Source organism: Anopheles darlingi, chromosome 3 (assembly GCF_943734745.1).
Source record: "Anopheles darlingi chromosome 3, idAnoDarlMG_H_01, whole genome shotgun sequence".
Classification (NCBI taxonomy): Eukaryota; Metazoa; Arthropoda; class Insecta; order Diptera; family Culicidae; genus Anopheles; species Anopheles darlingi.
This window is the reverse complement of record NC_064875.1, coordinates 62,778,925-62,797,041: the sequence shown is the minus strand read 5'-3', so window position 1 is coordinate 62,797,041 and position 18,117 is coordinate 62,778,925. Positions and strand designations below refer to the sequence as shown.

General features: G+C 51.5%; 1 protein-coding gene across 1 annotated transcript in view; it reads left to right on the top strand.

Moving 5' to 3' along the window:
- The window catches only part of LOC125954537 (mucin-19), a 94,620-nt gene extending 78,171 nt beyond the window's left edge, over positions 1–16,449 (top strand). Inside the window, exons 8-12 of the mRNA XM_049684932.1 lie at positions 4,926–7,101; positions 10,880–13,950; positions 14,032–14,427; positions 14,994–15,221; positions 15,314–16,449. Of these exons, the coding sequence (XP_049540889.1) occupies positions 4,926–7,101; positions 10,880–13,950; positions 14,032–14,427; positions 14,994–15,221; positions 15,314–15,445 (6,003 nt within the window). The 3' untranslated portion in view covers positions 15,446–16,449. The remainder of the gene's footprint in view (positions 1–4,925; positions 7,102–10,879; positions 13,951–14,031; positions 14,428–14,993; positions 15,222–15,313) is intronic.
- Positions 16,450–18,117: the final 1,668 nt, after the last annotated feature.

The following is an 18,117-nucleotide window of genomic DNA, read 5'->3' as shown; positions in this document are numbered from 1 at the left end:
AAGCGTATGACGTGACCGGGAGTAGTTTGGGCTGCTGCTGCTGCTTGCTGTGTCCTCTCTAGATATTGGCATCATCGGGAGCAGGCCGATCTCCGGTGTGTCATCCCTTAGGCAAGAGAGGTCACTTCTTCCGCGACCACAACCGGCACCATGAAATCGAGATTTATGATTGGCGCGAACCAGAACGCAATCGGAAAAAAGTTGGTGGCCGCTCCATCGTTCTGAGACGCCTGGACCTGTCCTGTCTTTACATAACTCGATTACACAACGATTAACGTTGGCCATTGGCCGTGCGTTTGCGTTACCGTATTGCTATGTAGTTCACGCGGCGAATACATTAGACATTCTTCGTTTGGTGGGGGAAATGTCATCCCAGGCATTAAAAAGGCGGGCGCCAAATTATCACAAAAACCGTTTCGTAATAGCCAGAGCTCTCCAAACAAGCTTCGTGCGGGCCAATATTTGATAACCGCGAGTGGGACACGACACGACACGGCACGGAACGGTCCACAAGGAATGCAGAAATTATGCAGATTGTGCGCGCGACCGTGATCATAAGGATGGTGTGGTGCCTTACTAGCATCATCGGAGCATCATCCCCAAACACCCTCGAGCGGCGCCAACGTAACCGGAAGAGAAGCGCTGAACGTGTTTTCGTTTCCTCGCTGGACAAACAGATGATGATGATGATAATGATGTTGATGATGTTGATGATGCGAACGCAGGGAATCGGGAGATCGGGGATGCCAGGTTGCCCGCAGCATAGACCGGACATTGTTGTGTTTGGGTCGTGCCCGCGGGGGATTAGCTATTATGCTAATTCATTCCGGTGTTGTCGCAGGCAAGCTTTTTTTTTTGCACAACCATCACCACCCTGGGGGGACCGGTGGACCAGTTGTCACACTCTGCCTATCTGTCTATCTGTGTGTGTGTGTGCGCATGTCGATGTTTGTTGGAAATTTTACATTTTTGAAATCCACGCATTTGGATTGATAATCAATTTTTATGGTCCGTTTGATCTCGTTTGACTCGTTGACAGCGGGGTTGTTGTTAATGTTGTTTTCCGCTTCGGGTTTATGCTCCTGCTCCCGGCTGGCACCGGAAACTCATCTTCCTCGTCGTTCCGGTTCACCGGCAGCGAAGGAAAGGTGTCACCATCGAAGGTCGATCGAAGGTTTGGCGAAATGTCACATTTCGCATGATTCGCGAAGCTCTTTTTGATGGTTCGCCGTTATCTTTGACGATTTGCGCGACGTAATCGAGACGACGCAGGCCGCCTGAATCGCGGGAAACTTATGCAACGGCTAATGCTGGCCAGCATCGGGATGTTCGATGTGGAAAGGTCGTCCGTGGCATCGATCGTAAATTTGATTTCGGTACCTTTCGGAGGATGCGAGCAATTTTTCGTTTTACATTCACTCCCTGCGGCGCGCGCGCCAACGCTCGCGAACATTTGATTGCCAAGATGAACCAATTGTTTGATTGCCTTGGGATGGTTTACTTTACGAGTTACGATTCGGGTTCGGGGATCAAAGGGAAACGGGAAATTTGCATCAATCTGCACGGTATCTTCGGTGATCCAGTTTTTGGAGGAGCAACACATTTATCAAACTGAATTAAATTTATTTATCTGTAGATTGTTGTGTGAATTAAATCGATTAAAACGTTAGATAAGCCATGCGGCTTATCTTTGTTGAACAGAAAATTCCCCATATTGCAATATGGTTCCCCAATGATTGTTTTCACAAAAAGGGTATTCTAATCAGTTTCTCTTTTCCCTTTTTCAATGCTTGTGTTGGCTCCATTGCTCTTCGATGACGTTTTGTTGCATGCCTCACACATGCTCCCAGCTAAACAGTTTACATTTTATGAATTTCAACTTTTACGCATCCCCGACACCACCGACAGCTAGCAAGCTGTTTGCTAGCTTTATTTTTTAATCTAATAAACTTCGTTCCCTCGCGAAAACGTTTTCAAATACCAGCAACCACACCTGCTGCTGTTTGTTCCAACACCTCACCTCCAGATCTTTGTGGTTGTGTGTTCAGTGTCTCGAATTAGAACCAGAGTTGCGCCTTTTCATAATTTGTTTGGCTCCGTTCTAGTGACTTCATTTGCATACAGCATCCATCGTTGCAGTTTATATCAACGGAGCATGTGGCGTATGCACTCGTTCTTTTTTGAATGTGATGCTCTTTCATGTTAGGAACATGTAGGAGTTCTTTTTGGGCGAACGTATGAAGAGGGAAAAGATATTCCCTAAAGAGCAATGAATAGTGCTCGTATCCAATTGCATAACATTTATGAATGCCTCTGGTTGAATGACTTCCTTTCAACGTACTTCTGTGAAAAACACGTAGGATTGCATTTCTCGTAATTAACAAAGTTGAAGCCGAGCTCTCTTTCAGTGCTCTTGCTCGATAAAGTTTTATCTGGACCTGGAAAAACACACACTTTGCCTTACTTAATGTTCCAGCAAATTGTTTCACTCACTTCGCTGCGCTTCGGTGTAATTGAAGTTTAGTGACCATTTTTTACACTCGGCAGCTTCAGTGTTCGGATTACAACGCATCGCTTCCAATATTATACCCCGCATCCCGCTCGATTCATTGATCGATTGAATGCCAACTGTAATTGAAATAGTTTTCCCCGAGCAAACGAGCAATGATACCCGAGCCGGTCAAGAGCATCATCTCTTCTTGGGGTGCAGCTTATGCTCACAGTGCTGTGCTGCGGTTAGATTGAATTCATATGTGCGTAATACTACCCCGGGATAGCAGCAGCAGTAGCATTGACAGGTGAAATTGAAGCAAATCGTATGGAAATAGGATCACGCTGGGGATAGAGTTGAGCGATGCGTTGAAGTGGAGCGCGCGCCCGGAACCGTTTATGGCGGTTAGGGAGCTGATCCATACGAGCCGCCATTACTTTACTGTCTTTTCTCTTTTTACGCGAACTGGTTGGCAAAACGGCTGCCAGGCAGGAGGTAGTAAAAAGGTGAACGGGGAGAGGGTAAACAGCCGGAACGTATGGGCGCTTCCGGTGCAAATATGCGGAACCAAGTGGGATTTTGGGGCTCTTTTTTTTATCACTCGCCACCAGTGGTTTCGGTTTCCGTTTTTATTGATCCCCTGGCCCAATCCCCCGGGCTGCTTCCGAAAGGAATTGCGAGGTTCGTTACAAAGAGATGCCCCTGTAGCCCTGGAGCAGCTCGTTTGGTCAAATGTTATTAAAAAAACTTTTGATTTCTTAACCAAACTCCCGATCAATCCCTTTCCTGCGAAATCTGTGGCGGATTTCCGCGCAAGAGTTTTGCTGCGGTAAATGTGGGCATCGTCGGCATCATAACTCATGCTGTGGTTGTGCCCGCAAATGCAATAAACGTTCCTTTTGAATAACCTGTCACCGACACAACAACAACAACAACAACAAGAACCGCAGCTAGTGTAGAGCAGTGACCCCCGGTTGCGAGCGTTGGCGACGGGACACGGTGAAGTGCAGTGCCATAAAGGCCGCGTGTAAATACGATCATAAAACTCCTGGACGAGATTATCGTCTTAAAGCATCTGGCAGAGCCTTCGGCCGCGCTCTGACGTACGACATGATGCGGTAAGCCATAAAGAGCCCGTCCATGGCACCGGGATGCCCCCCGGGGGGAGTTCGATCGCGCACTCCTCTTCTTATTTTTCTTCTTCGGTCGTGAGCACGGGAAATTGAAAATCTTCTCGCGAGACCACAGCGGCAGCGGCGGTGGCTAGGAAATGGGAAAATCAAATCACACCACCCTTGGGTGGTGCACGCGATGACTGAAACCGATACTGTTTTAGCTTCCCCACTTCCTGTTACTGTACCCTGGGAGCGAGCGAACGGTGCAAGAAAGACCCCCACACTTCGATTCTGGTGCTCGATGAGCCGGAGCATAATTTTACGAACTTACGCAAATTGCATTGTGGTCGCGCCGTGTGATGGCCACCGGGGTTCTCGAGCTGGCCATTCTGACCGTGCGACAGAGGGAAGCGAACGCATCACCGTGGAGAGGACGTGGAGTGTTTCATCTGGGCACCATGATTTTATGATTCGATTCAGTTCATAAAGTTCGACGTGACATGTTCGCAGCGATGAGAACGAGAACGGTGTCCTGCATCCTGGCGGTCGTCCGGGTCCAGGTTCGGGTTCAGGTCCAGGTCACACCTTCAACCGTGAACGTACCAACCACTCACGCATGGCGTCGGATTTGTTTTTCGTGGTAAAGAGCACAAACAAAGTAGCAAAAACGGAGCAACGGCTGTGAAAAGCTCAAGGCTTGCTCAAGTCTCAAGACAGTAGTCTCAATAGCAAAGGACGCGTCTAACCACTTCCACGGTATGGTTACATTGTTTGGTTTGCGCCGCAAAGGACCAAATTATGGACAGGCCTCGAGTGACTTGGTTCTCGAGATTCACTGCCATTCACTCACCATGCCTAGCCGGTTTGCCTTGATTTCGGCTCGCACGCCTCGGTTGTTATAAGCGGAATCACACCGGAGAGGCAAATCCTCGTTCGATTTCTGGAGGGATTTACTGTGAGAAGAGCTACGAGTGGACGTGACCGGAAACTGGATAGCATATGGGGCGGGGATAAGGAAAACACAAATTGAACGATGAGGTGCACTTGGTGTGACGTTCACCAGGTCATCTGGAGGTCACTTTCGATGGTCACGTATAATAAGACATGGCCAGGGAATCCTCCAAGACATATTATGTTGAGTAGCACACTCTTGATCAAATAGAAACTGTTATTAAGTCTTAAGTACATATTGAACAAGTATCTGAATATAAAAAAAGGAAGAAAACCCTTTAGAGAAACAAAGAAGTAGTCTAGTTAATAAGTTATCAATTATTAAGTATCACAAACTAACAAGGTTTACCTTTTCTTCTCTTCCACAGATTGCGAAATCCTCGGACAAAAGTAAGAAAACATGGGGACAGCGTCTTAAGCTCAGTAAACCAACTACACCGGAAGAGAAGCCGAGTGGTTCCCTCGGTAGCCCCGGTACCGGCACTGCCTTGGTACCGATAGGTGGTGGCCATCATCGGCAGACAACACCGCAGCACGGTTACGAATCGGTGGACTTCAGTCACGCCTCCGTCTCGTCCGGCCACACACCGTCGTCGATCGCGTCCAATGGTCACACGATGAAGTACGCGGAAACCTGGGTGTACGGGACGGTGCGTGGTATGCCACCACCGCTCCAACTCTCCCACCCACCCCATCACCCTACACACCACCTGCCCCATCTGGCGCACCTTCCGGCCATCTACTGTCCACCGCCGGAGATGGCCGTCCTGATCTGCTGCTGCCCGGAATACCTGAGTGGCACGAAGCGCGACATCAAGAAGGCATCAGTGTGCAAGAAGTGCAAAGGATCACGGCTACCCCTGGCCCCGATCGGTGGTACGGTACGGTTAACGTCCGGTGCCACCTACCTAGCACCACCGCCGGTCCGTTCCAGTGCCGGCACCGTCAAGCTGGCCTCGAGCTACGGCAACAAGAAGGCACGTCCCTCGATCCTTGGCAATGGCAATCCGGATCCGTACGATTTTATGCGCCGCTCGCGACTCACCCAATCGTCCGAGGTATCCGGAGCGCCGGGATCGGGCTCGAAGTCAGTGAAGACAAGTCTGAAGGAAAAGTTCCGGGGTCGCACGAAGAGTACGAGTCCTTCTCGCGGTAAGCGTGGATCAGCTCGCTCACCTTCACCACTGACCGGCAAGGGACGTACCGGCGGTTCGTCCGGGACCGGTACGAACAAGCAGCTCAGCTCGTTCCAGGATTGTTGGGTTGATTCGGAACGTGACGATCCATTGCCGGACGAGCTGCCCGGTACGGTATCCTCGGCGAGTCAAACGAGTGCCTCACCGAACCGTAAGTCAATCCTGCGCTGTGACGTCAATCCGTACGATCTGATCTCGCTGAGTGGTGGCGGCGGTGGTGGCGGTAGTGGTGGCCAAGGGTTGCTGAATGAATTCTCACCCCACGATACCGGCGATGGGGAGTTCGATCTGCACGCGCAAAAGTACGAAAACATCCTCGACACGCTGTACGCGAACCGGTACAATCCGGCCCATCCGGTCAACAACATTGCGGCAATCAATGGCCAAAGAATCAAGCTGTTCGACGACGCGCGGCCACCCACCGTGTACGATGACGTCGAGGAGTACGTGTACGATCCGATCGAGCTGGCACCGGCCACCGGTGAGGAGAACGGTGAACCGCTATCCGCCGCCGCCGCCGTAGATGCCGAAGGTCACAGCACGCCGGAACGGCCACCGCGCACCAAGAAACAGCAGCTGCCGTCGACGGTGGGCGAGACGACGGGTACCAAAGAAGACGATGGCCGATCGCTTCCATCGCAGCTCTCGGTCGGAACCGAGTCGGGGATGCAAAGTGCAATCAAATCGATCCTCAAACGGCCACCATCGGGTGCGGTTGGACCAACACCGGCCAACTCGGTACTGTCGGAACACGGTCGGAGCACCGATCCGGCCGGAAACGCCGGTCCGGGGTACGATACGATCCGGTTAAACCACACGCTCGTACAACGTTTGGCCAAGCTGACGACGGCGGCCACCGCGGAGGATAGCAACAGCTTCGGCAAATCGGGCACCGTCAGTGCCCGTCACATGACCGTAAAAGCCAACGGTGATAAACGGGGGTCACAGTTCTATCTGCCAACACCGTTCACGGATGGTGAGTCAATGGGCGCAGCCGAAGGATCCGTGACGACGACGACGACGACTGTGGCCGCTCGCAAGAAGGTACACTTTCTGGTCGAGAACGAAGTCATCGACGATGATAAGCTGTTCGCCCAGATGCTGTTCACGGATACGGTGGTTACGGTGAACGGTGGAACCGCAGCAAGCGGCGATGCGGAAGGATCGCAAGCTGGCGCCGGAACTACCGCCCTGAAGGCTGCGTACGGTGGTGAACGTTCCGAGAAGCCGGCAATGGCGGCGATGGCAAGGCCGGTCGATGGTGGTGAGACGCCGAGGTCGGGCCTTCCGACCGCTCGAGTCGTTGGAGTGGTTAATCTGTCCAAATCCAACGGCAGTGATAATGATGGTAAGTCAATTCTCATTGTTCAAGACATTTGCTGGAGCATTTTGTAATCGTTTTTGGATAATTAATTTACATAAGTTTCTTATTGTATGCAAAGCTTTATCAATTTAATTCGTCAACAGATTACTAATGATTGGTTTAGGATTGCAAATTTCTTGACATAGAATCTCAATTTTTATTGCATTACATTATCGACTTAACAAAATAAGTTTTTTGAATCTATCGTTAAATTTAATGTTTATCAATAACCATACGATAATTGTTAATTTTGTGTTGTTTCAATCTCCATTAATATTTTTTAATCAAATTTTCGCCTTTCAAAGTCCATTCCCTTCAAATATAATCAAATCCTTGCGAATGTAGCTTATTTACACAAAAGCCTACGCATACGAGATTTAGGCTCGCGTTCTGCTTCGGAATGTTTAGCTTATGTATCACAATCGACCTCATCCATCAATGGAATGCACACCGGTCGAGTTAGTTTACTAAACCGATTTGTATTGAACCGATAGAAACCTAATCACTCATTAAACGGACCAGCTTCCACCACATGCAACCACTAAGCCATCGGGAGACTTATTGGATGATTGGTAATTAGTGTCAGTTTAGGCGACACTGACCATCACCAGCGTCGCAACAACAGCAGCATACCACGTTTAATCTCAACATCTCACCTGCGAGAGGCGGCTGGTCATCCACAAATTTCCTAATACTACACTCCATTGTGGTCGAGTTGAGGCGCTCCTCAAAACTAAGCCATACCTTGGTCCTAAATGGGAAAATTGAAAGCCACGTAATGTGGCCCTCGAATCACGTCCAGCCAACCATCGTAATGGTCGGCAGAACAAAGGACCTCATTCGGTCAGCATTCGGAGGTGGACATGGTCGGTACCTCCGAAGGATTATGGAACTCGCCATTTTAGGGGAGGTGGGGTCCGGCCAACGAGAGCCAAATATGCTCGTGATTGAGTGATTGCAGCTAATGACAATAATGGGCAACCCCATACCCAGAACAATGCTATGCTACCGGCGGAGGGCCACTATACTCCGACGAACCGGGCAAAGTACAAATGCTTCGCTGGATGCTAATTAAAATGACGCATTATTTCAAATATTTCGCGATCCGTGGCTGGCATCGGTTAGCATAGTGTTCGTATAGACTGGTCTGGAAAGGGCCGCCATTCGCCGCCTGGGGATTAGTCCATCGTCGCCTATCGACAACGCGGTACAACGAGATGCTGGTGGTCGCCCCGTGCTAGAGGTAATGCGGGAGCCCCGAAATTGATTCGATATTAAATAATGGCCGGTCCCCGTTTTTCAACATGTTTTTGGCTGAACGCAAAACTTGGAACCGTGCCATTGTCGAGTAGCGTTCGAATCGATAACTTTGAAGCGAACTCACGACGAGGAGGCCTCGTGGTGGCAGAATTGATGTTATAGTCCGCTGAACCTGCTGCTGCTGCTGCTATGCCCGCTAATTATAGAGAATTACAGTTTATGCTAATCCTGCATAGACATGGGTACCGGTACCGGTTGTACGTTCGCGCGAACCTGCCGGCTCGCGGCACATTTCGGCAATTTGGCACCCCAACCCAACCCAACCCCACCCCTTAGGCCTGCGTACGAGCATGCGAGGGGCTTTGATTTGGTCAGGCCTGTGACTTGGGTATTGGGTCTACGGTTGGCATGTTGCACGATGCCTAGGAAGCCACGCAGATGGTGCGATTAATCGCTGCGGTTGTTTTCGGCCGTTCCTCTCGTGCCACCTCGATACACTCCGGTGCTTCCGGAGGTGCATTCAGCTAGCTAGCGGAACTACAATTGCAACCGAGCGGAACAACCGCATCGCTCTAGGGGAAATGCGTTGCAACGCGTTGCAACCGTTCATCACGATCGAGACCATGGATCGAGAGGCAAATGAATTTAAAGAATTCACAAACAACTTTACGCAGCTGTTGAAGATACAAAATTATAGGAATTTTATACAAATATCACTTGAACGTTGTTAGAAGAGCAATGAACTGCTCGCTTCGCTTTCGATAAAGGTTATAAGCAATATTAATCTTTGAAGCCTTAAGATAACTCAAAACATACAACACTTTCTAAGAAAACAGAGAAACCCCTAGATAGAATCAGGTGGAAATTGTTTGATCCCTTGATCCTCATCCTCCCATTCATGGTCATATCCCTTTGACAGCCGACAACCCTCGGTATCGGTTGAACCATTGATCCGAACGGTACGGAGAATCCTTGACCTTCACAAGAGATTTCCGACGGAGTTTTGGGATGTGATTCATTGATGAAACGTGCCCTTACCCGGTGTCAGTACTTTGGTGTGCTTTTGGAGGAAATTTGTCGGCACACTACATTCCTGCTTCAAGTAGCGTCCATTCAAGTGACGCCAACTCCTTAATCCCCACTGCTTCGTCAGAATGCTGCTGGTGGTGGTAGCGCTGGTGGTGGTGAAATGAAATTATACCGGATCCCAATGACGACCCAGGGAGTCGTTAGGTCGACATCTTCCCCCGGAAAATGGGATGCTTATCGATTGTCGTCGTTCCGACTCGAGCAGCAGGACAGCAACTAGCATAAATCACTGGGCCGAGCAATAAAATAACATGAGCGCGGGAGGCAACACCAGTAACACCGCCAGCCAGCTATCTGACCTTCTCTTCTTGAGTCTTTGAGTGTGTAACGCCTGGGTACGTTTGGTCCAACTGGCGTTTCTGCGTCAGAGCGATAAACCCTCGGCAAAAGCAGCAACAATAGCAGCAGCAGCAGCAGCAGCAGCAGCAGCAGGTGAATGCTATCGAAAGGACCCTGATTTATACGCCCGTACCCCCGGAAGTTCCCGGAAATGTGTGTCCCCCGCTGTAGCTCGACGGCTATTTACATATGAACTTTGAGTCGAGTGCGAATGGTCGAGTGAGCAATTTGTTACCGATTCATCCTTGTGCATTTCTGACGCTGACGATACAATTGGTACCGAGGGACGGTCTCCGGTCTCATGGTTGGGGGCGATGAGAGGGGGATGGAATGCTTCCAAAGCGTCATTGGCAACATCAGTTGTACAACGAGCTTATGCAGGGATAACGATAAGAAATACAGCAAACAAACGTTTCTCGTTAGACTCGGGAAGACAGTAAGGACGACGACGATGGGTGGAACCTTGATGTTTGACCCCCGGCCCGGCGTGTGAGCATTCCGTTGCTCAACTAGCACAACGGGTTTAGCAGCTGGAAAAACACCAAGGTACCTCCGTAGAAGTGAGATGCTCAATTCCAGCAAACCTCGGAACCTCGAGAAGCGAGCTGCTGGATCGCGGCGCGGTTCATTATACATATTGGCAGCGCATTGGCAGCAGCTTGACCTCTTTAACCAAATCGATTTCCACCGGACTACTGGAACAAGGACATTCATTGTTACAAGCTGCTGTAAACCGAGGTCGAGGTCGAATTCTGTGATTGCATCGAAAAGGCATCCATTCCAACGATTATATTGAGCAAGTCGGCGAGTTGCTCAGTTGCTGTCCCCGGGAAACGGACACACAACCGGCACTCTTGGGGTTTGGTCTAGCTGTTGACCTGGAATAGATTATCAGAAGCCCCACAGCAGCTCCTTCAGCTCGCCCTCAATGGTTTCAAGTCGCTTAATTACTTTTGCTTCAGGTGACAGCAGCCACCACTTCTCCACGGAACCTAACATGCTCTACTCTCTCCCCGGGGAACTATCTGCTGACGACGTTCTAATTTTCGTTCTTTCTCTTTTCTTATCGTTCCAGTTTCCTTAGTGAATGGAGTGGTCGAGCACACGAAACCGAGGGCAGTGGCAACCGTGTTCCAGCACAGTTCCGGTCCGGTGCACCGTAGCTTCAGTGACCGTGGTGCTTCACCAACGAAAGCGTCCGCTGTGATGGCGGCAGAGGAGCGGCCACCGGTGGACCATTTCATCGACACGATGGCACTGCGCGTACGTCCGATCCGTGCCAGTTCCCGAGTGGCATTCGAGGAGGAGACCGCTTCCTCGACCTCGGGTTCGTCCTCGACCTCTTCGTCGGACTCTTCGTTTGGCTCCGTAGCATCGCTGCTGGTGGTCTCGAGTGGGAATGGTAGTAAAGTGCGACCAAAAGTACCACCACCACCGCCACCACCACCACCACCCGGAACGATGACAAGTGGGAAACCATCGGCAGCCACCACCGGGAGTCCCCAGCAGCAGCAGCAGCAGCAGCAGCAAGCGAGTGCCGTGAGCGAGGGCCGAGAGTGTGACGTTTACGAGGATTTTTGCTTTAGCCTCATCTCGGCGACGGGTGTGCGACGTTCGAGCAGCGACCGGAGTAGCTCCACCTCGACGTCCTCCCGGACGGTGCTGCAGATGGGGACGAGCTCCCCATCGCCCATCGCCACCGGTGGCAGCATCTCGACGAGTGGGGCCGTCCATCGGCTGGAGATACGGCACGATCCGGAACCGGATGAGGAGCAGTATCAGAAGATGACATCGATCCTGATCACGGGCGATGATTGCTACTCGACCGTTAACGTCGACGGTGCGAGCGATACGACGATCTATCAGTCATCGGTCGTGGTGAACGATGCCGTCACGACGCTATCCGTCTCACCGACCGAGATACGTCAGACGGCCTCAAACACCATCACCATCAGCGTAAGCTCACCGACGTCAACGCTACAGAGCCGTGGCAATAAGATGACGATTACCGGAGCGATCCCTTTAGAGGATGACGCACTGATAGCGAGCAACAACGAGCGAAATCTGAGCTATCATGGCGTAGGAACACGCGCGTTGCCGGGGGACTCACCGAGCTCGGTGTCGGTTAACACCTCTGGTACTTCCATCATACCAATCGGGAATGGCAGCAATCCCGGCTCACCGACCGGTACGCTGACGAATGGTGGCCGAACGTTGATCAATCTGGACTACACTCCGCAAAGGGATGCACCGGAGATGCAGAAGAAGAAGAAGGCGCACGAGGAGCCACCGATGGCCACTACTGTCACCGCACCAGTTCCTTGCAGCAACGATTCCAAAGAGACGGTGGAAGTCCAGCGTGTTCAGGCCGCAGTTCAGGAGTCGCAGGAGTCGAGCGTAACACCTCCGACGACGACGATGGTTAAGCGTGTCCACAGCGCTCTGTCCTGCGCGGAACTGACACCGGTGGTGCTGAGGCGTACCCTGAAACCATCGACGGAACCTGCATCGACGAGCCTGCAGGCGAAGGTATGCCGGAACAGTTTCATCGCAAAGCTGCTCGAGGATCCAACGCTGAACCAGCTGGCGGAAGGGCTAGAGTACGAGCTGATCGCGAAGCTGATCGAGAACTCGTTGCTACGGCTGAAGGAGTCACGCAACGGGCTGGACTTGAGCGGTACCAAAGACGAGGACGATGTGTCACGGTTGATCGAGCAGTCGCTACTCAAGATCCAGGAGGAGCGCAGTAAGCTGGGCGTCGCGAGTGGTGCCACCGCAACGAGTACTAGCCCGGCGCCGGCGAAATCGACGGAGGATGCGAGCAAACGGAGTAGCGTCAGCTCGGGCAATAGCTACGGTTCTGCGGCGGCGTACGAGCTGATGGAGTTCGATCAGTTGGCCGATCTGAGCGATTGCTATCAGAGCTGTAGCAGCGATCTGACCGTGGACGACGAGACGACCTCATCGCGCAGCAAGTTCTACCAGATGCTGGTGGATGCCACCCTGTCGGAGATCGAGATTAACACGACGAACGACGAGGACGAGGATGATCACCATTACGAGTCGATCCGGCTGAACGGTGATCCGATCTACGAGGAGATCAACGAGATACCGCCCCCGTTACCACTGACGGCACCACCGATCGATGATCTCGATTTGGAGAAGCAACGCAATGCGCGCTCCATCTTCGAGGGCGCTTCCAAGTACGACATCCTCTCGTATCTGGTCGATGCGAAGGAACGGGGCATCGCGCAGGACGTGGAAACGTACGCGTTTCAGTTTGGCAGTGCGAGTGACATCATCCTGGAGGAGGAGGAATCGGAACCGATCGCCGATCTGCGGCATCATCAGCGCCAGATCTCGGACATTAGCAGTCGGTTGAGCAACATGTCCGGTATTAGTGATTCGAGCGAGGATGCATCGCTCTCGACGACGACCTCCGGTGTAGTGACGACGAATGGCATTGGGGTGGGGCAGCGGCCTAAGGCGTCGGCAGAGATCGAGCGGAACGATTCCGGCGTTGGTTCGGAGACGAGTAAAACGTCACGCAGCCGGTGGCAACATCCGATGCCCGGTTCGGCGTCGCTGTTGAACAAGATCGCCCCGATCCATCTGTGCGAGGACTGTGATGGGCCGGTGGAGACGCAGGTGACCGAATCGGGCGTCATGTATGCACCGCTCGTGTGTCGCAAGTGCGGGAAGAAGCGGGCCGAGCGGAAGGAGATCATCACGGAGATCGTCGAGACGGAGGAGAAGTATGGGCGCGATCTGCAGATCATCCTGGAGGAGTTCTACCAGCCGATGCTGGTCGCTGGACTGCTCAACCAGGATCAGCTCTCAGCGATCTTTCTCAACGTGGAAGAGCTGCTGGAGAACAACCAGTTCCTGGCGGAGCGGATGCGGGATGCGCTCGACATTGCGACCGAGCAGGGCGACGATGATCTGCTGACGGTGAACATTGGCCGGATTTTCCTCGAGGCCGCCCCGATGCTGCACGCGTTCGAGAGCTACTGCGTCCGGCAGGGTGCCGCCAGCCTGCTGCTGGCCAATCTGGAGAAGGAGAAGGAACTGTTGCGGATCTTTCTGCGTGTCTCGCAGATGGAGAATGCTGTCCTGCGGCGCATGAACCTCAACTCTTTTCTCATGGTTTGGAAATCTCCTCTTAGGCTTGACCTTATAGACCTCACAGGGATCTAAAATTGGTTTTTCTTATTTCTCTCTCCGTAGGTTCCGGTGCAACGTGTGACCAAGTATCCGCTGCTACTCGCACGACTATACAAAGTAACACCCGGTCATCTGGAGGGCAAGGAGCTGTTGAAACAATCACAGGAGAAGATCGAACTGCACCTAAACCACATGAACCGCGAGGCGAAGGACGTGCCGACGAAACTGTGGCGACGGATCTCATCCTCCAGCCCGGGCCGCCGGTTGTCGTGCGAGCTGGACATGATCAACATTAAGCTGCGCAAGATGGCGGTCGATGTGCTGGAGTGGAACCACGAGGAGGTCCGTTTTGCGATCGAAGGCCGACTGTTGTTCACGCAACCGAACGATGGAAACTGGAAGAAGAGCCGCACCATCAAGCTGACCTCCATCAATGCGCTGCTGGTGACGAACGGCAAGGTAAGAACAAGGCCGACGCTAATCCAAACAAAGGACACTCCTGTGCTGTGGAATCCGAATCCCTTCGGCAAACGACACTAATTGCTTTTAATGCTCCCAACATCCCAAAAATGGTCCCATCAGACCGCGGGCGGGGCACGATAAGAAGTCAAAACAATTTCGTCGTTTCGCCAAAAACAACGAACGAACTGAAACCGTAAACCTCGCCCACTAATGAAGATGGTTTGGTCGCCCGGAGCAACAGCGCTGATTGCAGTTGGTGCCGTACCGGGTCTCCTCCTTGAAGTCGGAAAGCAAATGCGGCTCCTCGCCGGCCACATCACGAAAAAGCTTAGCTAACACAATCATACGGGCGCATTATGTTTCCATTGTTGTATCCCTCCGAGGACCATCACAGCGAACAGCGTGAAGCCGTGACTCGTTGTACTCGACCACGGCCGGTGCTGGTCAGTCTCCAGCGAGGTGCCACTAATCACGATGAAGCTTTACCGTACCGCGATGTCGCTCCTTTGCTATGCTCTAACTCTTATGCTTTTCTGGTTCTTTTTTTTTCTTCCTTTCGACAGCCAACGGCCAGCTACAAGGCCGATCGTGCCCTGACGGAAACGCTCAGCTTTCCGCGTCATACCGGCATCCGGGAGGCATCGCTGTTGCTGGTACGCGAAAAGGGTGGCCGGTATACGCTGCTCCGGGAGCCACTGTTCCTCGACCGGTGTGTCGTCTGTTCCGAGCACGACTGGGAGGACTACTTCGAGGTGCAGGAGATACTCTCCAAGGAGTCCTTCATATTCAAGGTACCATCAACGGGGCATCCCGGCTAACTGGCTGTTTCGGGAGTTTAATTTGGATTCCTTCTCACTTTTCTTTCTTCCTTCCTGGGTTACAGGCTGAGGATGGCACGAAGACCAAACAGTGGTACGCCCAGCTGCAGTACCACTCGCAGGGTATGGGCACCTGGCGCAAGCGTCGAAATGCACTCGCCAACATCATGATAAATGGCATGATGACACGCACGTAGCGGAAGTCACTAGGCAACCAGGAGTGCAACCGGTTGTGCGGTGCATCATGCATGCATGCACCATGATGCCAGCCGGACCTTGGACCCTCGGACCCGCCGAAAGCGAAAAAACCACCCACCCTTGCCAAGCCTCGTGCCAACCTCTGATAAGCCCACTAACGCTAACTGTGTACAGTAGGAGGGTAGGGAGAGGAGCTCAGCCTCAGCTCCAGGTCCTAGTAGCACCTAACACCGGCACCCAGCTCGCCAGCAGGTGCTCCCACGGCGCCCATCTTGCTGAACCGGAGCGGAACCGGATGCGGACGACGACGACGACGACGACGACGACGTCCCTTAGAATGTTATTTATTCGATTAGCTATGGTCGCCCGGCTGCCTGTCGCTTGTTTTTAGATGAGATGTTCGACCTTGCTTGCCCTTCTTCTTCGTGCAATTGCCGTGCTTATGACGGCGGCCACACTGATCTGCGGCAGATAAGAGCGGCACAAAAAAAAAAAAAAAACAAGACAGCATTTTGATTGTGAATTTTACTGTTTTCCGTATACTATATTTTGTTTGTTTTTTTTTTTTTTATGGACACTCCGCCTTAGCTATTCTTACAACAATAACGAAAAGATAAGAGGAAATTGACGCGAGGAGGTTAGCAATGAATTAGGTCACGCCACGCTGATACACATCACGTACGCGCGAGTTTATGCAAATATATTAATTTATCTCAATACAAAGCGGAGCGGAGGAGCAGCAGCAGCAGCAGCAGAAGCAGCAGGGACGAAATTCAATTTAGTCAATCTTTGGAACGAACGAACGAACGAAGACTTGGTTTTGGTTTTTGTGCTTTTTGTGCGCCCCGCAAATCGGTGATAGGGTTGCGAGCGAAAAGCAATTCAATCCGCGGCGGACACGTCCAAACGGGACCCCACCTCGAGGCCGTTTGTTGGCGCTTCCGTACGAACTAGTATCTTAGTATCAGTTAGAATCGAGCAAACACAAAAAAAAACACACAACGAAAACAAATCAATAAATATGTAAAAATGAAATCGAGCAAGGAGCAGCAGCAGCATTTGGTGGATCACAATAGAAAATGGAAGAACGATCCGGTGCCAGGAACCAGGAAGCTGCATCAGGATGCAGCATCCGTCACGAGAGGTCACGAGAGCATCATTCATATTCATGCCCATCAAACCGGGAGACGGTTGACGTGCGGTCCGGTTTGCAACCAGCAGGTGGCTTATGATTCTTTCATTTACCATTTCCCTCCAGGTTCCAGGAGCGCAGGAAGCACTCGAGTTCTGGGCGGTGGCGAACAATGGAACGACCTTGCTACCGTCAGCTGCGGATGGTGCGTCTGGTCGGTATTCAAATTCAGTTGCGGCAGCTATAACCTGCCCCAGCCGCACGTAGAATATCAATTAGCTAACGTATTTTCCGGGAATCCTGGAGCGAGCGAGGAAAACACTGACGATGGTCGCTCTATCCTTGCGCCATCAAACAACCATAAGCTAATCGGAGCCCAGAAGCGGACGAAGGAACCGTCGTCATGATGGATCCGTCAGCCAGCCAACGACGTTTAGTCGGTCGGTGCGGTGTAGCGGTCTGGATTAAGATAAATTGTTAAAAACTCTCCAAGCATTTCAAATTTATAGAACCGCCTTTACCGCCGCGGTACGGATTGATTTATGATCATTCTTGGATCGTTTCGTAAGCACTTCAATTTAGTTTTAATGGAGTTGCAGAATGATGCTCCAGCTGATGAGAGAAGCGATGGAAGCTTAGCTTTAAATGTAATGTTCTATTTTATGATGCTACTTAACATTATTCACCTGTTACCCTTACGTAATGGAGTTTAATATGTACTACTCAAATTCTATTCTTTGCGCGATTGGACTCCATTTGTTGCCTTTTGGTATATTTAGAAATTGAGAGCAATTTTCGACGATCTATTTTATGCTAGTTCCCAAAACACACGCACACACCCAAACACTCGATCAGATTTTGCATTTTGTCTACCTGTCTGGAAGTGGAAAGCTCTTCAAAGTAGAACAAGCTTAACTGAACGACTTCAACGTGCTGCTAGTGCTGCACTCACTCGAGGCAGAATTCTCGGTATAAAAAAAAGGGAAAACCCCACCCCGAAATCGGAAGCAGCACCACACTCGGTTGAACACGTGCCAGCTGAAAACCATGTTGTGTTTTATGAGGCGCAACTAATACAAATGTTTGCCTTTGCGCTGGGTTATCCGGGCTGGACGGTCCGGCTCCTCACAGGCCGAGGCTACTACTACTAGAACTGACCCTAGCTTTCGTGTGCCCTGACGTAGCTGATTGCCGATCAGAAGCGAAAGAAGCACGAATAAGAAGGTTCAATAGCATTAGACTTACCGTACCTTTAGCGTCGCCTCAACAAAACCCCTCCTTCTATACCTTTCTAACCCGACTACAAAAACCCACTTCCAATGGCCCACTTTCGTGTAGCGTGTAGCGCTGACCTCTGACAACCTGCACTGGAGTAGACTATGGTTCTGGTGCTACAGGTCAACGAAAAAGAGGGGTGAAGCTAGACCGAAAAGCACTCGGTTTAGTGAAATCCCGTTTCTTCGATCCAACAACCAACCGACGGGCGAACGGGCGAAAGGATGCGTCAGCGTCAGCATCGATGATGGATTTTTTTTTATT